The sequence below is a fragment of the Elaeis guineensis genome, chromosome 3 (assembly GCF_000442705.2).
Source record: "Elaeis guineensis isolate ETL-2024a chromosome 3, EG11, whole genome shotgun sequence".
Lineage (NCBI taxonomy): Eukaryota > Viridiplantae > Streptophyta > Magnoliopsida > Arecales > Arecaceae > Elaeis > Elaeis guineensis.
The window spans coordinates 81,235,134-81,257,103 of record NC_025995.2 but is presented as its reverse complement, the minus strand read 5'-3'; the positions used below and the strand labels follow the sequence as shown (position 1 = coordinate 81,257,103).

At 37.9% G+C, this 21,970-nt stretch overlaps 1 protein-coding gene across 1 annotated transcript; it reads right to left on the bottom strand.

Annotated features, from left to right (window-relative positions):
- Window positions 1–831: 831 nt before the first annotated feature.
- Window positions 832–16,072, bottom strand: LOC105032758 (uncharacterized). Its single transcript, XM_010907310.4, has 3 exons — window positions 15,705–16,072; window positions 5,137–5,374; window positions 832–1,385 (listed from the first exon to the last, which is right to left on the bottom strand). Exons 1-3 carry the CDS (start codon window positions 16,014–16,016, stop codon window positions 1,234–1,236), a joined length of 702 nt encoding a protein of 233 aa, XP_010905612.2. The 5' UTR covers window positions 16,017–16,072; the 3' UTR covers window positions 832–1,233.
- Window positions 16,073–21,970: the final 5,898 nt, after the last annotated feature.

Genomic DNA, 21,970 nt, shown 5'->3' with positions numbered 1-21,970 from the left:
AGTCAATCGAAGAACCCCCTAGGGAACCTAGACTATGGCCTTTTTGCAAGCCCAAGCAGTTAATCTATGAATTAATTATTCTTAGATAAGAAGCTATCAGGAAGTTAACTCTGATGATTGAGAAAATCTAGTAATTGCAGGAGTTCAGGATTCCACTCCTCTGATTTTATAGGGATATGAAAGATCATGTTTATATTGATCTCTATAATCCCTGTAAAATTGTGACAATTTATTCCGAGATCCGCATTCCCCAATTTATCATTTCCAGTTATTTCTCAATCATATTTCGGAATTGGGAGTCTGCACGTCCAAACAGGCCCCTAAGAGAAGAAAGAAGATGGATGAGGTAGGGGAAAATACCTTTTTTTAATAGAAAAAAAACTTTCAAAATCGTGCAGGAAAAAGAATTCATGACATCAGCGACCAAAACAGCCCTAAAGAATGATATAATCAAAGTGTACGGCTTAAGACTGTTAGGAAACCAATTAAGTTGGCTGGAAGCTGATTGACGCCTTACCACATGCTACCAAAACCGAAGGAAAAAAGAAGATGAAGATTTACAAAGCTCTAAACTAAGAATGTTGGTGGGGTAAACAAAAAGCTGCAATGCCATCAATATGCAGAATGATTGATTTTGTGAAAATATAAAGAATAATTGTAATAAGCGAAAACATTCCATTTGTCACTGACCCTTGCAATCATGGACATTATTTTCGGAGTCTGCACAAGAATTGGAAGACAAAAGTTTGGCAGTAATACATTTGGAAAGATTTTGAACGAAGCCACTGCAGTTGCATTTCACATGCTTCTGATGCATTTCCAAAGCAATCATGTCAAATTCTCTTCATGTATATGAAGATATTTGCTGTAATTCCCTTAAAAGTAACATAAAATAGCAAATTTTACATAGTGGTTGGCACGTCTTCATGGTTTGCAAAGGAGCTTAACTGGAAAGACTAGAGATGAACCTACCAAACTTCTTTTTGGGTTTTAGATGGATACTTTTCACAATCCACACATTTATCCGTCATGAAGTACAAACAAAATAGTCTAGTCTGAAAATATTTGAACTCACTGAAAATGGTTCCATGGATGATATAAACATGGAGCAGACTTCTAGATCAAATAGACCAACAATATTACTACATCTGATATAAGCAATCCACACAAACAAGCTCCAGTTGAGAATGAGATGCAGAGAATATGCAAAAGGGCTTGGCTTTTTGATCGACTTCAATCAGCAGACTTTGAGGACACATAATGTCGTGCATGCCGAGCAGCAGAATAAGCTGAAATTGCTGAACTCGTCATACTCAAGGATTGCTTGGTGAGGTTCACGCTTTTTTTCACAGCCAGCCAGACAACACAAAAAAATCCAACCCAACCTGCAGCCAGATGCATTGACAAACTTTACATATTGGCGTGGTAAAGAAATCTGAAGCGGGAAAAAACAAAAAGAAAATCTGTTTTCCAGGGTAAAATGTTAAGTAATCTTTAAGATTCCGAAATTAACATTCAGTAATAAAAATCATTTAGCACCCCCGGAAATTCCTTTTCCTGAACTATTTTAACATTCCGTTAATTGATTCCATTTTAATATTATTGGTAACCCTTGTCTATGAGCAGGATATATAGATTACATATTAGTGGTAAAGTAAGCAAACCATATATAAGCCATGCACATGAGATGTAGTAAAGATGGCTGCAACATCCCCATCTCATTGCTTTTTGATTCAGGTAATTTGGTAGATGCATTCTCAATTTTGGGAGGTGCAATTGTCTCGTTTTGTTCCCTCAAAGTACAAAATGCAATAATTGGGAAATATTTATTCAAGGTAATAGTTATCATGAAGGTATAGAAATGAAGAAGAACAAAGGACAACTCAGCCTCCCAGACAATGCACACCTGGGTGTTCGGATGGAAACCAAGGGCAATGCAAGTATGTGGAGTTTTGAAAAACTACTAGAATTTTTCCCAGTCCCATCCAGAAAAAACAAAAGGAAAAAAGGGAATCAAACAAATTTAGTTGTAGCATTTCGCTGATGAAAATGGCAATGAAACAGTGCAGTAGTCATGTCTGAAGAGCATGGTTTTGAAAACCAACCCGAACCGCTCGGTTTGGGCCGTACCGGCACCGAACCGGGTCACCTGAAAATTAAAAAGAAAAAAATATTATGAACCGTCGGTTTGGCCTGAACCGGATGGTTTGGGCTTGAATCAGACGGTATGTAGCTGTTTCAAGCCGAACCGTCTGATTCAGCTCATATTGGACTGTTTTTATATTGAGATACAGAGAAAGTCTTTCAAGACTTGTTTTTTCAATCTCTCTTTCTCACTCTCTAGCACTGAGAGTAGCAGGAAAACTCCGAAACAATGTGGATTAAAAATGTTTTTTATTTTTTTTTTTTTTTTGAAAATTCATAAAAATAGAAAAGCAAAGGGAAACCATGTCCAAATTTTTTTTTGGGAATGATTTTAATATTTGTAGATCAATGGATGATCTACACAATAACACTAAAATCATTAATTTTGTTAAGTATATAATTTTTTAAATTAAAAATATATATTTGAAATAAAAAATTATAAAAAATAAATTTCAAAAAATAACTATAAAATCAAATTATTATTTAGAAACTTGCAAGTTACTTTAACATAAACTTGGATGATATCTAATCCATGTATTGATTATGTAAGATGCTAAATAACATAATATCATACTTAGATTCGCATCACACGTGATTAAAAATATATCAATGTGATACGTGAAGAAAAAAAAAGCCTGTTTCTTGCGAATAACCATGGTTGTATTTAAAATTTTCTATATATCCAACTAAATAAAAATCAAATCTTTACCTGAATTGCAGCAGAATGGAGATCAAATCTCCGAAATCTGGATTCAAGTCCTCGCATAGGCCTGGATCTGCAAGCCCTTTACTTTGGACGCACGTCAAACTCCACAGAAAGCGGGATGAAGCTTCGGATCGAAGCACTTCGCAAGGCCACCAAGGGAGGAAAGAGAGGTGCTGGTGTGATGCCTCACACTAGCAAGGGGGATGCCCAAAGAGGGCCCACGGCTTCGAGAAGAGGGGCGGCAAAGAGGGAGACACGCCAAAGGGGGGCCCACTAGCTCACACCTCTTTCTTTCTCTTTTCTCACACTTTAATTGTTATGCATCCATAGGTAGAGACCCTCTCTATTTATAGATGATTCCCATGACCTAATAAGAATAGGACTCCTAATTCAAACAACTTTAAATCAGTTCACAACTTATCAAAGAAGGATTCCTACATGAGAAAGGATTGGCGCCTCATATGGCGCCTACTTTGCACCCATGCCACACCTATGTGGGATGGCCCACAACCAGCACCATACCAGGTGCTGGTCGGCCATGGTGGGAGAAAATCTTAGTGAAAATGGACTCTAAGGATCTCATCTAAAATGGATTCAATTCGAATCTAATTCGAAGTTATTCGAAATAATTTCGAAAGACTGTCAATCTTAAACTGTTTAGGACTTTAGGACCAAGTTTAATTGAAAATTTTGAACCCAATTAAGTCTAATTAATTCAGATCTAATCTGAAATTAATTAGCACTTAAATCTAATGTCTCATAGGCTCCTTGGATTATAAATCAAAAACTGTTTATCCCCAGGATTGAACCTGAACCTCATGTGTAGTACTAGCTAGACAGAGTTAATTCTTCAATCCCGTTTGATCTATAATTTAGTTCTTAATCAAGTTAGTCTATATGTTCAATCAAGTCAAGTACTTTAAATTGGACATATAAATATAGACAATACTTTCCTACATCACCTACCTTGTGTACGTGACTCCATAGGTTCGAACACTAAGTCGGTAGCACAAGAATAATTTTTTGCACTAATCGAAGATACCATTTAGCAATGGTTCTCGATGTCCGAATAGGTCGAATAATCGCAAAAGAATATTCCAGAACCTATGCATATGGTTACCGCATAATTCATCCTTTGACCCTGAATGCTTTAGGTGATCTAGGATTAACTGTCAACTCAGAAGTTTCATCCACATTGTATTTTAACCTTTCGAATCTATCTCATGAATTATCCTGACCAAGGCTTTACTAAATTGAAATACAATGATACATCAACTCCTATAATCCAGAGGGATCAATCCATCTTGATCCACACAGACTTCGCAAGTACTTGACTTAACCAGTAGCCTTCCGTCACTGCATTAGAAATCCAGATAGTCTGGCATTAAAGCATAGTGAGTTGCTCGCAAGTTACTATGGTAATCTCAGGTCTGAGGGACACTTATGCCCATACGCTTCACGAGCAGCTCTTGACAGCAGAACGCTCAGCAAGTGAGTTGGTTCAGTAATGATGTACTCCTACATCTCACCTGTATGCCATACTAGTGTCACCATTTTTGGTTAAGAAGATAACCAATCCATATGACACACAACGACCTCCACTTGATAAACGTCATCGTCCTGTAATGACATATCATTTGGTCGCGAACATATTAAGAACTATACGATAAATCCTCTCTTTATCGATTACTAAATAGTTCTAAAGACTTCATCACAATACGAGTTCTACAAGGAAAATGCAACTTTGTGATGAAAAATGATAAAATAACTTTTATTTATCAATGAATAATTCATATAAAAAAAAACTCAATCATCATACATTGATTTTAGGACACAATTTCAACAATACAAATATTAATTAATATCACTAAATATCAGTTTGAACTTCAAAACATTCAATAATCCATAAAAAATTGATTGAACAACCCCCCATCAAAAAAAAAATTCAAAAAAAAATGGCATGCCAGTTTGGCCGCACGCTACCATACCATATCTCGATACGATACCAAATGATTGGTGACTGGTACGGCCATCGGTATTGATTTTCAGAATCTTGCTGAAGAGGCTCCTGTTGGACTAAAATGAAAACATAGAAGGAAACTAGGAATCAGGAGATAGCATGGATCAAAGATAGCCAGAATAAATGTATGCTCTAATGACTAATATGTGGCATATATTCTGCTCACAGCACAGAAAAAGAGGTTGTGAGAAGTAAAGCACATGTCCAGCCCCACATAATTCCATTATCTGACAAGAGATGCAACTGAGAACCTATCATATCTCACCAGTGGCAATCATGACAGCGATCATTGTTGAAATGGTTGTTGTAGAGATTATGAAGACTGCAACAGACAATGCTCCAATATAAATTGCTGTCAAGCAGGCAAAGAAAAGAGCTAAAAATCCTCCAGCAGCAGCCAGAGACATGAGAAAAGCGATGATGATAGCATTGAGTGTTGCTGCCAAAAAGAAAAGCATGAAAACCAGCAACCCTGTCAAAGCCAGAAGTGTGATTGTTCCAACCTGCCATACACGAAAGAAAATCAAAAGTGCAAATTGTACATTCATCATGGAAATAATAAGATATACATATTTCTCGACTCTCCGTGGACTTGCATTAATACACTCAAATCTTCCTATCAAGGATCAAATATATTTGAGCATGATTAGTTGCACACTCTGGTATCTTAAACAGTACTAAATTAAAGCAAGCACCTAGTAATGGCTCAAATCACAAGAGAAGTCGCAAATATCAATATTCTTCTTCTTCTTTTTTTTTTTTTTTTTGATTCACCAAGATCGCAGTTTCAAATAAGAGTCCTGAAACGTATTAGTTTTGTAGGGGCTTTCAAGACCCAAATTCAGAAGAATTATTCTCTAAAAGCAGAAATGCCAAATGACTGAATCCTACGAGATAAAGCAGATCATCTTATACCCACATAACCAGATATGTCTGGACATGCAGATAGTTCCACTGGTGTCCTCTGGAACTTTGAAAAATGCAATTGTTGTTTGTATTTAGCTTCACATAAGGAGTGCTAGATGACCATTTGACAAATGCATCATAAATATTAAATGAATTTATTTAGGCCCATCAGGATGGGCCAGTACTGGTGGTGGCAAACTCATTACAATCTAACTGCCACTGTACGAAACTTAAACCTGATTTCCCAAAAATACAAAGTGGTATTCAAAACGTGGCTGCAATATGCAGCTTGTCAACGAACCATATATAACACAACTGACATAAGTGACATGCATATGCATACACAGTTGATAGTTTTTAATAAAAAATTCAAATAAAATACATAGAGATAATCATGATGTTGGTGACCATGATGACAACGACGATGGTGATAATAACAAGATTAGTTACGACAGCAACTAAAAATAGTACTTAATAGTAAATAGCAATAATTATAACTTTATTAACAAATTAACATTACCATCAATAGCCAAACTTGGCCCATCCAAAACCCATGTCCAGCCCTGCCTAAACGTACCATTCTATAAGGGCCCACATAGGAGTGGGTTGCAAATGCTAAGCTGGTTACCTATTTAGCCTGTGCAACATAAAGGGAATGCAGATGGTCAGGGGACTGGATTCTTATATACAGCATCGTGGGCTGCTTAAAATGATGTTTAAAATTCCAATTACAGATAATGAATTGTGTCCATAGGATAAGTCAAGCTGAGTCAGGCCTAGTCGATGTCATCTCAAAGGTGAGACTGCAGATCCAACCACAGCATTTCCCAAACAGAGCCTGAGGGTACTGGGCCCAAGTCAAACACAAATTAAGGTATTACATTTGGTCAAGGCCAGGCCCTAATCTAAGCCCCATTCATATTTTAAATTTAGTTCTAAGCTCTAGGCTGGCCCAAAATTCTTGGGTCACCTAAGTTTTAGGCTTAATCACACTTTGAGAACACAGGTACTAGTGGTGCTGACCTACCTCATCAGTATTATCCCATTCAACAGAGAGAACAATATACAGGATGTGTGTAGGACACTGGTTTCTTCATGCACCAGATTCCTCACCCATCCTGCTTGAACGTGGTCAAGGCAGGTGCTATCAAGGCTTGTTTGATAGTTACCAAGCACAACTAGGCTGGTTCACTTTTTTTGGGAGGAAATAAAAGAGAGAGAACAGCAGTGGGGATCCATGCTTTTTTCTCCTGGGTTTTTTTCATGGATGTGCCTCTGTTGAAAAAGAGGGAGATGTTTAAGGGCATTAAAACATATCAACATATTACCATTTCATCTATGAAAGAAAGTTTAAAATATTTTAAAAAATAGCATTCCAATTTGCTATATGGGTGCCAAACAATCCCAAGAGTCAAGGCAATAGCATCCTAGCGCCATCCTATTCCAGGACCAACCCTGTATGAGGGTTGGAACTATTTGAACCTTTTTTTAAGGCATATAGAAAAATGAGCTTGGATGAAGGAGGGTATTCTGTGGATGGGAACCTATCAGAGTTTAGGACTTGACTCAATCTATATGTTGCTAGAAAATCCAATTCAAACCTGAATTTTTTGATTAAGATTGAACTACAAATGCTGGAATTAATACATCAAATTGATAACATATTTGGTGGTAAATCTAGATAACATGAAACTACAGCCAGACTAGTAGGGTAAGATCTAAAATAAAAGAAAGGAGGACTTGAAGGGTTATTGAATGACTTATATGTGCAGTATTATTTATGATTGGGTGAACTATTTAAATATCAAGAAAAGTAATTTGGGATCAACACACTGCAAACAGCAGAGAAAAAAAGAATTAGACAGGAACAAAATAAAGAAGAAAAAATAAATTATCACGAAAAGAATAAAGAGAAAGATAAGAGGTGATATCAGACTTTAAAGAAAAACACACACAGAAAACCAGACTCACTCCAAATGCCTAGGTATCACAGCCAGGGTTACAAGCCTCATGGCTTTTTTAGGGCATCACCACATAGTTTCATTCATATTCTGCATCCCCATCTGATTACAAAATTCAGTTTCCATATTTAAGGAAAAAGAAAACCCTAACAGGACATGTTGAGTCCCTAAAGTACCCCTTGAAATGCCAGTGTTTGGTACCATCACAGTTGCTGTAGCATAAACAGTGCCACAGGCAGTAAACGCTACATTATTGTTCCCTTCACCACTTATTAATAGTAGATGTGGCCTTTATTATCAAGTTGTGCCGCATCGTTGTCACATCTAATTGTTTAGTATGGCTTTTGAGATACTTAATCTCAGCCATACACTAATTAAAACCTGCTAAAGCAAAAAGAAAGTAGAAATAAAAGAATAAAAAATCAAATTGACAAAATACATTAAATTCAAGTGAAGTCCCTATCTCCTGCAGCCCTCTAATGCAGCATGACAAAACCTTTGGTCTCCACATTCACTTCTGCTGCATAACAAGTTCCCTCAAGTATTTTGAAGTTAAAAGTGTGGTGATTGGTTATCTGGATGATGAACGTCTAAAAATGGATGTTGCATTATCCTCCCAAGAGAACTTGAACTCCAGTTGATGCACAATCCAATCAAACACAGAGGTACTAGATTAAAACATATATTGAATTGCTTCAAATCAAGCCAAATTTCATGATATTTTTTAGTTGTGCCCATCGTGAAACTATTTTTGAATGTCATAAATGCTATTATGCCATAAATGCTATTATTTGTTTTATTTGAAGTGACAAGTTCTTCAAACTTTCTTGGGTCTTGTGGGCTAGCTTGCTTGTTAAACTTTGGAGTATCGTATCATGGGAAGAAACTTTACCAACTTTTGGGAAGAAAATTTCCCAACTTCTGTAAGTTCTTATGTATGAAAATCAGCATCCGGAGATCACCTAGATATCACCTCATATTCTTCTGGTATGGTTGCAAAATCTCTAACATTCATAGGTCCATAATTATTTCTTCACCAAACTCTAGCATATGTGAATCTTGTGAAGCTTACCAACAACTGCATTTTCTTCAAAAATGCTTTTAGAATCTTGCACCTGTTCCGACCTGTCCTCTTCTTTCAATACCATAACCACACAACTCAACTTGACACTCTTTTTACTGCACTAGGTCCAAAAATTATGCAACGACACTTGGATGCTGCTTTTAAATGAGAATGTCTTGATTGTTGGACTTTTGTCCATGTATGAAAATACCCAAAGATGTTAGGTGCTTAACTTTTTCATGCACCTTGTTTTTCAATAGCCCTTCCATTGCAAAAGCAAGGCCATTTGCTAATTGGATCTGTGAACTTTTGGAAGGTTCTTGCTCTTGTGCAAAATACTTATTTTGGAATCTTCTTGGACAGAGGTTAGACATATTTGTTTCTATGCTGAATGATAACGATAGGGCAGAAAATGCCTTTCTTTGAGCCGCTTCTCCATCTTCCCAATTGACAACAAGAAGTCAACTTCGATAATTCATCTAATCGTCTATGCTTCTCCACTTTAAGTTGAATCTTGGTGAAGTGGATCCACACTGGTCAAGCATGATACACCACTCAAAGAATCTTCTACATCAGTGATTCAATTTAAAAACTCATGGGGTTAAAGTTCTTTGAAATCCTCATAAAGATATGTTCATTCCTGCATTGTTGATAATCAGATATGCTCCACACTTTGGATTGCCAGTATGGTCAAACATGCTGGCACATTAGAGATCTAATATACAAATCAATGTAGGACAATCTAGGGATAGTATCATGAGGGTTTAGGACTCAACCTGTATGCTGTTGGAAAATTCAATGGAGACCTGAATTTTGATTAAAAATGAACTATGATTTTTGGAACTAAAGTACCAAATTATTAATGGGTTGTGAATCTAAAGAACATGAAATTAGGGCATGACTGGTGGAGTAAGATCTAAAACAAAAGAAAGAAAGACTCATGGCTATTGAATAACAATAGCTTATCTATGCAGTAAAATATATGACTGCATGATGGGCTATTTAAATATCAAGAGAAGTAATTTGGGATCAATACTCTGAAGAAAATATGGAAAAACAGATTAAGATGTGAAAGAAATAAAGTAAAAGAAACCATAAATTATCATAAAAGAATAAAGAGAGACAAAAGATGACAAGGACCTAAAAAAAGAAAAACTGATATAAAAAATAAAGAGAAATCAAAAGAAAACACAAAAAGCCACAAGAAAGACTCAGGGGGCAGAAACAATAGAACTGGACCCACTCTGGGACCTAGAAATCACACCTGGGATCACAAGTCTCATGCTTGTTCCATGGCATCATGCGATAGGTTAAAAGATAACCCTGAAGATTTCATTCAAGCTATACAAACCCATTTAGATACACAACTCAGTTCCAATATGTAAGGAGGAAAAAACTAACAGGACTATTTGACTCTCTAAAAACCCTTCATAATGAAACAGTTACTGCTATTTATACTTACTGGAGAACGAATAATGTTGATCATACAAAGTTTATCACTTTTCATGAACCCATGTTTATAGACACTTAACTATAAGAGCAAGGGAATCAAATTTTAACTGTACCATACAACCCCATATCATGCACTGTATTAACCCACATTGACACAAGCATTGTCCAGTTGGGTGAATCATGAGTAGATACGAGTCCTGCACCCTATCTCACATTGTACTAGTATGTGACCTACACAGGGACATCCGCATACCACAACATTTGAAACCTTGTCTAAGACAATATCTTCACATTCTATGACTTGCATATTATTTATGATGAAAAACGAGAACTCTTAACTAGTATAATATGTCGAACTCCTAATCAAAGATTTCACTTCATTAAAACAACCCATTTTACAAAATATATCTAACTTTAGCCTCCTAAATATAACTAGCAATCCTCAGACCTTGAGGACTTTCTAGTAATCACCCAAAAATAAATCTGAAAATATTAAAAATGTTTTAGTGCATCACAACCTAAGGTATCCATGTGCAAAATTTAGCACAATCCATCCCTATAACTTAGACTTTGTCCTCCCAAGAAATTGAAGTGCAAACCAAGAACATACATTTTAAAATTTTAGTTCTAGCCATCTTCAGTAAAGCACAAACCAAGCTAAAAAAATTTAGGTTTGACTAGTTGAAATGTTAAAGTTTAAGCAAATGCACATGTGCATATGTATCAATTTCATAATATTGGATTTTGCCCATGTAACAAAATTTATTCGTCCATACCAAAAGGAAAAAAAATAGATTATCACATACAAAAATTAATGATAAAATGTCGTTCTCACTTGAAAGCAAGAGACATGTAAGAGTGCATTTTGAGAGAGCAAGCATGTCTAATAGAAGCCCTTTATAAGCCAATCTATTTTTATGTAACTTCTCCTGTCACAATTCCTTATATTTCATCATTCTTCAACTAAGACAAAAGGAATCTTGCTTTGTAAATAATCCACCCTCACTTTATGGTCGCTTTCCCCTTATTTGTACCTCCAAGAGTTTGATTAGTGCTTTAAAATAATTGAACCAGCCACTCATGACCATTGACCATTGAATTAAAAAGCATGCTCCCTAATCCACTTTTGACCTCAACCTTTCATGAATGATCTAGAAACCTTAAATCAGCTGTCCTTGGATCACAGCATTAATTAGTACTGCCTACTTAGCTTTCCTAAGATCTATTTTTTATGAATCATGGTGAATTCCTTGAAAACCCAGAAATAATGTTAAATAATCCATCAATCTCACTCCTCAAACAACATAGAGCCACTTCAAGAAACAAAGAACAATTACTATTAAATTTCAATAAGTAAATAATATGTATCTTATATGCATCCTCAACGTTTTTTTATAAGCATAAAGGATGGACTTCGATACTACAAACAGTTGAATGAGGTGGCAACATGCAAAAGAATGTGATGAAGTAATACTCCTTCGAAATGATCCATAGCAAGAAAGAAATATGGAGGCATATTTAAAACTATTATAATTGATAAATTAAATTCATAAGATGATTTAACATAACCTTCATGGCAAGTTTAAAGAGGGGGAATAACATTAGTTACATTTGAATTGATTTAGATAAACCAATGGCGGCAAAGCAAATGTTATTTGCATGAAATTACAAAGTACTGGAAGTATCTTAGAGCAAGACAAGTTTATGACTTCATGCTGCACCAGAAGAAGCTTATTCCTGAATGTACATTATGACATTATCTAATTGATTAGCTGCCCCATTTATATAAGCTCCACAAAGTTCCTCTGACATATGTGTCTCAAGAAAGGTGCCCCATAAACTCATTAGTATGCAAATAAAGGGATTCTCATGAAAGAGATGCCAAAGTGACTTCTCTTACATAAAACAAACAAAAGGAAGATTTTTTTTAAAAAAAATATAGAAAACAAAAAGAAAAAGCTAGGTGCGTATATTATTAGCATGCCAATAATACTAAACTAAATTAGCCAAAACGTCCCAACAAGGACATCAATCCCAGAAAAGTTAAAGACGGGGAACTAATCAAGATCATGCCATACTTGAAGAAGTATGATATAAGTAACATTAGTTTACATAGTTCATTAAAATCTGTGCCTCCAGATTTCATTTCTTTTTCTTTTAAGTCCAAAATCTGTGCTTGCCTAAATGCAACAGTGATAGACAATTCCTTTTCCAATCTATTCCTTCATACACGTAAAGTTGATCAGCAAAAGCAAAGTAGTTGTATCTACAGTGCTTTGGTGTTCACTCTCAAAATATTTGTATGAAGATCAACCTCCTTAAAAGCATTTGGAAAGAAATATTCACTCTCTTTGACATCATCTACCAGTAATACATCACGATCAGCATTCGACTTTCTTGGATGTCTAGAAAAAAATAAAATCCCTTTAATTTCATTAAAATCATTCATGCCTTCACATTTATTTTGGTTAAATATGTGTCTGCAGCCCAAATGATGACTTAGATGCAAAAAAAAAAAAAAAGGGAAAAAAATCATTGCCCTTCTCTGAAGATGATAAATGCAAATTTTTACTCCTTACCACTGAGGAAAAATAATCATCGAGGTGAACTTTAAAGTTGTTAGTACAAGTGATTCTTTTAATGTAGCAAGCAAATCAAGTTGCATCGATAACATATATTGCATATTTGTCCAGAAAAGTACAAAAAGAGAGACCATAAAGCTATACATCATCTGATTTCTTAAGTGTGAAGGCAGAAGACAAGAACATTTCAATCAAGATAGGACTGATCCAGATGGGTGACATATTTAGTGCCTAATATCCCATAACTGAAATGCCTTGAAAAGGTTTTGTATTGACCGTAATGTACAATTAGACTCAATCCTGAGTATCCTATGTTCGGGTTTACAAACATCTTCCAGTGACAGGACTTCCCCGTTCTTCAAGTACCTAAACAATCAACATCTCTATTTCAGCATCAACAGCATGCGATACTTTGTACAGCAGACAGTCACAACATGCTAATTATCGTAGCTATCCATTCCTTTTGTTCTTTCTGTCATGTTTTTTCCTTGTCTGAACATATTTCATGAATCTGCAACTAGGCAACTCATGGTGCAAAATTCTTTAATTTTCCTATGGAATCAGCTCATGTGTAATTAACAACTTGATCTTTACAACTTCTACTAATTGATTATGATTATGCATGCCACATTAACCATATCAACCAAGCTAATCAGTTATTATCCATATCTTCACCAGCTTTGTGATTTTGAAACTCATGCATCCTTGAATAACCAGCCTGTGATTCATTCTCCAACAGCAAATTTTTGAATTTCATGCCCCCATAACCCCCTCTTTTGGAGAGGACTGGTTGGTGAAATGACATGACTTCATTTCTGAAGAACTACGCAGAGATACTGGAACCACCAACCTTTCTACCAATCCATAGAGGAATCTCTTCTATCAAGCAGCAGCTGGCATTCTTAGCAATAAACTCAATGTCACCAATAATAATATCATAATCATCATTGTCTATGTAACCTGCTTCCTCCACTACTGGAACAACAAAAATATATGCCGCTAGAACAAAAAGGCTAATCACAAAAGCAACAACACATCCTTATCATTGATACACTCATCAATCTTATCCACAAATTTTGCACCCAATGGTTCCTTACCATTATTGTTGTTTATCTTTATGTCCCACTTAATGTAAGATCTATTCACTGGCTACCTTGTACACATACTAGTAGTAAGCAATTGATTAACGTAACAGTTCTGAACTTGAGATTTCTCATACCTTTGAGACTTGCCATATGTGTTTATACTTCTCATCTTCATCATAATAGATATTCCAAAATCATGATCACAATACCAATTAGGCCACTGCCAAATTTACAATCTTATCTACTTCCTTTTTGACCTCCATCTAACTTGTCAGTCCCAAACCCAAGCCTCTTTGGCTTGCTTAATCAACAACGATGACAACCTATGATCTAGTAGATGTTTGTTGACTTCTGTGAACCCATGATCTCTTCCCTGATCATTTAATATATGACCATAGGCTAACTCGTATCAGAAAGGACACAATTCAATCTCCCAATAGGCGCCTGCAATATCTGTATGACTTTTATATCAACAACTTGTCCACCCATTACACAGACTTGATCACAGATATGGCAATTAGTCTGCCAAGTTAGTCCATATGTTCGCTATGAATACTTCATCCTCAAAGCTTCAAATTTTCTCCGAGGATTTCAACGTGCATGTTCTTTGCTTCTTTCTAGCTCTCAAGTGGATCCTATTCCTTCTTTTCTGTTTTTACCCTCTCCCTGAAAGTCCGATTGTGCAATTGTCTATGATAAAGCTTTCTTGTCCTTTTCTCAATGCATCTTAGTCCCATCAGTTGGTTATCTATGGTTTCATATGCCACCATTTATCAAATCCAAAAAGTATCCCAGACACAAAAGGATACTTTCACATAGATGCGATTGAATTATTCCCAAAAATAACTAATTAATGTTTTACACAAATGAAGGGGCACATGTCAACATCCTCAAAATTATGTGGCTCAAATATCAATTGTAGTAACCAATGGGCTTCTCTGTCTTGAGTAAACAAAATGACAGAATTGCAACAATTTCAAAACAAATAATCAATGTCTGTTTTGAAGCCATCCATACCAACACTAGAACTAACTCCTAAACTAGCTCCAAACACTGCTTGCTGTCAAACATTATTGAACCTATTTTCTAATCCCCTTCGGAAAGATACTATCCTCAACTACAACCATTAAAATAGTACTTTAGATAAAAGGACTTTCCTCTACTCAAACATGGAAACGGCATGACTTCATGGAATCTATATTTCCCAAGTTTGTTTCCAAAGTCTAAGAATTTTATTCTTCCACATTCAATAGTAAATATATATTATTCATTTCTACTCAAGATCATGTACCATAAATTTCCTCTGCGAACTACTTCACAAACTTTTTCCAATTCAATCAAGAACGTCTATCAACAATAGGCAATACAGTGCTCGATACTCACAAAATTCGACTTAACCAAAAAAATCATCACAAATTCAAAAAAAAAAAAAGAAGAAAGAAAAAAAGAAAGACAGAAAGAGGCAAAACAACAAAAGAAAGGTGAGCCCACCCTCATTTCTCTATAAAAATATAAACAATTTCTTCAAGGTCAAAATTTTGGTCTACATGCTTCTTTTTCAAGCATTTTTACAAAGCTTTCCGTTTCCATCAAGAATTTCTGCCAACAATCGGTAGCATAGCAAGTATTTTCACAAGATTTACAGCTAACCAAAAATTTTAAAAACTCATAAAAAATCCAAGAAAACCAAAGAAAGATTTCTTTTTCTTTACAAAAAGGAAACCCTATCTTACATCCTGGAGTTATGAAATTCAAATAGCCGTCTATATTTCAAACGCATGTACCGAGATGACGAGGAGGGCGCGAAAGGGGCTTCCCTGGCGGGTCCAGAGAAGGAGATCGTGAGCGGAGTTCCGAAACGCCTGCCGGAAACGGGGCGCAGCCTTCGCGGAGGAGGCCTTGAGTCGCTGGATCAGCGGGGGCGGCGGCGACGCGGTGGCGTCCGGGGAGACAACGCCAGCGATGAATGCCCGGAGGACGGCGTAAAGCGTCTCACCACCGCCGCCCCCGCCGGAGCCGTCGATCTCGATCGGGCGGGAGATATAGACCCTCGAGACGCCGTTGGTACCCTTGCTCCCCTCGTCGGTCTCCGCCATCGCCTCTCTCTCTCCCTCTCTGTCTCCACTCTAGTTAGTCCACTGAAGAGGTCGGACGCGAAACTTTAAAAAAAAAAAAAAAAAAAAAAAAAAGCTAGGACGTCGAGAGAGAGAGAGAGAGGGGCGTGGAAAACGGGACGCGTGGAGGATTCGCGGCAGCCAAGGTGCCGACTTGTGTTCAGGGAAGTCGCCGTCGTCGATCATTTCGCGGGCGTCTCAATCGTGTGTAGAGGTGTCCCGCGGACGATACACCGGCACATATGTGGCTGGGATTGCTAGTTTTATCTTGGTCGCGATGACGTGTTGTTCACCTGATAATCTCTATTAGATCCATTTCACATAGGCGTGATACAAAGGATCATGTTATTTTAGTTGGAACCAGGCCCCCGTATACACCTCCGGATCACGAAAACAGGAGAGGAAAGGTTGGGGCAGCGTACAATGGAGAAAGGCATCCGTCAATGATTTATAATTTTATATTATAACTGTCGCTCGATGAGAAGATTTGGGAGTAGGTCGGTCCGAATTTTTTTTTTTTTTTTTGTTGGAATAAGTCGGTCCAAATTTTACAAGAAGAAAAAAAAGATCTGCTTGCTTTCTCTGTCACACTTGAACCAGACAAGCAGTTTGCCCCTCGCAATCTAAAATATAAAGAGTTGATACAATACTGGAAAAGATGAAAAAAACAACCCTCAATTGTTCCCACACCGACAAAAAGAGAGACATGCTTGGGCAATTAACTACTCAACATAAAATTTCTAGCTATCCAAGCCAAAGAATTGTTTCCTTCCCATAGTGTTCGGATCGGTCCACTCCAAGACTATATATATATATATATATATATATATATATATATATATATATATATATATATATATATATATATATATATATTGTTAGGATTTTATTCGATCAACGGAATCCAACGAGATTAAGATCATCTCAAATGGAGAAGATATGTGGCTGCAGGCTGGTGGAGTGGCGGTAGAACGCCGCCCAACGCACGGCAGCGTGTGGTCTGGCCCAGACGCTGCGCCTGGGCCTATATCCCGATCCACCGTAGATCGGGTGGTCCACGGTCCAACACGTGGATCGCAGAAATATTTTCCAGCCGTTTCTCGTGGTCCAAGATACTATTCCATGGACCGATCGCGATCGGACGGCTTTGATGGCTTGCGGTGATGATCCAACAGCTTGGAAAGGATTTTGGGCTTGATTAAGAGTGTTAAACCTAATCTAAATGGGTTTAAGCCTTATAAAAAGGCCCTGACCAAGTGAAACCTGTGGGTGTGGCTTCTTTGTTCGTGAACAGACCCGTGGGGGCTTGGTTTTTCTCACAGAAATTGTGAGGCCTGTGGACGTGCGGATCCAAGAGAAGAGAGAGAGCCGTATGCTATAAAGAGAAGGAGTAGGGCTCCTGGACAGCGGACAGCGGTCGCTTCAGGAGTTCAGAGAGATCTTCTAAGAGAGAGAGTTTTTGTGAGGGAAAACTTTCTGTGAGAGAAAAATTGGGTGTACGAGGGTTGAGGGTGAGATCTCTTCTTGTAATTTTTTTTTTCATAGTAAAGTTTGCATGCCCCGTGGAGGCGAGCCCTTTTGTGGCTGATCCACATATTTTAATTATTTTTGTTTTATTTCTTCTTTCTTCCTGCTACATCACGCAGTACCAAAAAGGTCTTGAGAGGTAGTGTCCTGGCCAGATATCCATCCAACAAATAGTATCAGAGTAAGGCGGTACAAATATGCAGACTGCAGTGGTGGTGAGCAAGACTGAAGATGGAGAAGACAGGAACAATCAAAATGGAGATCAACAAATTTGATGGTAAGAGTAATTTCTCCTTGTGGCAGGCAAGGGTGAAGGACGTGCTCATCCAACAGAGGTTGATCGATACTCTCTTGTGTGAGGAAAAGTCGACCACCATGGAGGTGCAGGATTGGAAACGGCTACAGATGCAGGCTGTAAGTACCATCCGCATGTACCTAGCAGATGAGGTGGTGATCCATGTGCTGAGCGAGATTTCTCCGACGGTGCTGTGGTCGAAGCTCGAAAAGTTGTACATGACGAAGTCTCTTACCAACACTCTTTTTCTCTGGAGGCAATTTTACCAGCTGCGGATGGCTGAGGGACAGAGCATGCAGGAGCATCTAAGCCACTTCCAGAAGATCCTCACCGACCTCCTCAGCATTGGTGAGAATGTTGAGGAGAAGATCAGGGTGCTTGTTTTGCTAGCGTCGCTTCTCCCTTTGTATGAGGCCTTAGTGATTGCTCTTCTAGTGGGGAAGAGCACCATCAAGATGGACGAGGTCACCATGATGATACTCCAGAATGAGGTTCTCAGAAGGGAGAACCCAGCTTCGAGCTCAGGTGAAGGTAGCTTAGCTTTGGTGGCTTCTAGAGGAGCCGGAGGCGGTAGATGGAGCGACAGGAGATCGCGACGAAGGTGGTCCAAGTTCAGGAGGGACTTGAGCAAAATCAGGTGTTACTGATATGAGGAGTTGGGACATCTAGCCAGAGATTATCCTCAATTGAAAAATCGGACGATGACTGCTATAGCGACGGCCGACAGCAATTCAGATGGAGATGTCCTAGAGATATCTGATGAGGTATCTACTTCTTTCCAACAGTGGATATTAGATTCTGCATGCCCCTATTATGTATGTTGCAGAGATGAGCAGTTTGACTCTCTAGAGAACAGTGAGGGCACTGTATATCTACCGAATGGATCGAGCTGTGCGATCAGAGGCATTGGGACGGTCAGCTAGAGGATACATGATGGTGCAATGAGAAGATTGGGGGAGGTCTGATACATACCCAATTTCAGGCGGAGTCTTATCTCACTTAGCAGACTGGATTTGAGAGGCTATAGGATGGTAGCTGATGGAGGAATCCTGAGGGTGCTTCACGGCGATAGGATTGTGCTGGAGGTGAACAAGGGGAGTAGAGGATATTATTACGTAGCAGGAAGCCCAGTGTGAGGTGGAGCTTCAGGAGCCAGATGGAGTTCAGATGAGGTGGAGCTCCAAGTGGAGGTGGATCGAGCACGAGATAGGAGACTCGGGAGGACGAGAGGCGACGTCGCAAGGTGAGATTCCTATTGCGGCAGGATGATCTCTCGAGTAGGTTTCAAGTCAGGAGGAGCATAGCATACGATGGAGATGGGATCGAGCAGCCTGGCTCGACTCCCATGTTTGCCCATCCATGATCAGCAGGCGATTATCCCAGGATATGGGGGCGAAGATATCCAGAAGCTCTTAGAGTTAGGAGGAAGTGGAATATCGAGTCGAAGTGGAGATTGTTAAGATTTGATGTCTCGAGATTCGATCCATATTGAGCTCACAGCGAGGTTCGCGATGAAAAATGAAGTCCAATGAGATCAAGATCACCTCAAACGGAGCTCGGACGGAGAAAATACATACTTTTGAGTTGGCACACAACCTGAGACGGTGGAGGACCATCAGTGCCCGACGGTGGGCCGGCAAACCGACGGCGGTGCTGCCACAGGCGGCGTGACGCCGCCTAGTGTGTGGCAGCATGCGGGCCAGGCGTGCAGGGGGTGGCTCGACGCGGGGTGTGTGGCCCAGGTGCGGGCGTGTGGCCCAGCCCAGGCACGCATGCGAGGCATGGCCCGGGCGAAGGCGCCCGATGCGGGTGCGGCCCAGGCCCAAGCACCGCGCCTGGGCCTGTACCTCGGTCCATCATGGATCGGGTGGTCCACGGCCCAGCGCGTGGACCGCATAAACGTTTTCCAGCCATTTCTCACAGTCCACGATACTATTCCGTGGATCGATCATGATCGGATGGCTCTGGTGGCTTGCGATGATGATCCAACAGCTTGGGAAGGATTTTGGGCTTGATTAAGAGTGTTAAACCTAATCTAATTGGGTTTAAGCCTTATAAAAAGGCCCTGATCAAGTGAAACTTGTGGGTGTGGCTTCTTTGTTCGTGAATAGACCCGTGGCGGCTTGGTTTTTCTCACGAAAATCGTGAGACCTGTGGACGTGCGGATCTGAGAGAAGAGAGAGAGCCGTACACTATAGAGAGAAGGAGCAGGGCTTTTGGACAGTGGACAGCGGTCGCTTCAGAGATTCGGAGGGATCTTCCAAGAGAGAGAACTTTTGTGAGGGAAAACTTTCTATGAGAGAGAAATTGGGTTTACGAGGGTTGAGGGTGAGATCTCTTCTTGTAAATTTTTTTTTTCATAATGAAGTTTGCATGCCCCGTGGAGGCGAGCCCTTTTGTGGCTGATCCACATATTTTGATTGTTTTTATTTTATTTCTTTTTTTTTTCTGCTGCATCGTGCAGTACCGAAAAGATCTTGGGAGGTGGTGTCCTGGCCAGACATCCACCAAACACATACATATACATGTATATATATATATACATACATATATATATATATACATACATATATATATATATATATATATATATATATATATATATATATGAATATATATACATATATACGCGCGCGCGCACACACACATACATATACACACACACACATACAGATACACACACATACACACACACACACACACACACATATATATATATATATATATATATATATATACACACACACACACACACCGGTGAGAGGTCTCTAGCCCCACTAACGAGAGATCTTAAGTTCAACCCTAGGGCACCTCTTGCTTACAATCTCATTCTACTAGTGAGATATCCTAGGTTTAGTCTTATTGCATCTCTTATTTGGATTCCTTTTTTGAGAAATTTTTCTACAAAATTTTGCAAAATCAAAGCAAAAAGAAAAAAAAAAAGAAAATATGAGATTTGTTGGTTTTTAATATACATAACATATTCAAACAAGAATGGTCTAAAAGAGAGAATTTGTTAGTTGTCTACTTAAGCGAAAAACAATAGATGATTATCCATTTAATATATTCTAATTTTTTTTAAAAAATTATAAAATAAGTCCTAACAAACTAGTGAGCATACATATAAATTCTCAGACTAGTAACCACTCCATAATAATATCCTTAATCATATTAATATAACTAACCAAAATTTTTCTCTTTTCTAATACCTACCATAAGACTTCAGTCAGGACTTTATCATCTACCTTCCTAAAATCAATAAAAATCATATGAAGATCTTGTATCTTTTCTTTGTATTTCTCTATTACCTTTGAAGGATAAAAAAAAAGGCTTCTATAATTGATTTTCATGGCATAAACTAAATTAGTTTTCTATTTTTTATGTTATATCTCAATTTATACTTAAGTACCCTCTCTCAAAGTTCTATAGTGCGGCTCATAAGTTTAATATTATGATCATTAAAAGAATTATGAATATCATCTTTATTCTTCCAAATACTTCATGGTGACATTCCTTGGTCATGAGTATGCTATCATAGCATAGCTTTTGTAAAATGATACATACAAGATGAAGTTTGGTTACTACAAATGATGCATCAAATACTTATTTAATTTTATATGATTTTAATTCATAATTTTTTTTTGTTGGATCCGTGAATTAAATAAAATAGATCATTCCTATAAAAAATTTTGATCAATAATTTCATGTTGTTCCTTTATTAAAGCATTAAATTTTCTACTGTATCTCATAGGAAAAATAATATGGATACAATAAAATGTATAATAAAAATAAATTAATCTTTATTATACTCCAGTGTATATGGCTTTATATAAATTAGATAAAAATATTTGATTCATCATCTTTAACAATCAAAACTTTATCTCATAGCTATGAGCTAGCTAGACTTCACAAATTGAACACCCAATTACATTCAAAATTGAATGGAAGAAGCTACCACCTAATGCTAGCTTGAATGGTACCTCCTCTCGCCTCATTGGTGAAAGGTCTCTCATCCTACTAGTAAGAGGTGCTGGGTTCAATCCCAGGGAATCTCTTGCATCAGAAATTTTTCTGCAATATTCAACCAAAAAAAGAGAGATCTTTTTCATTGTTA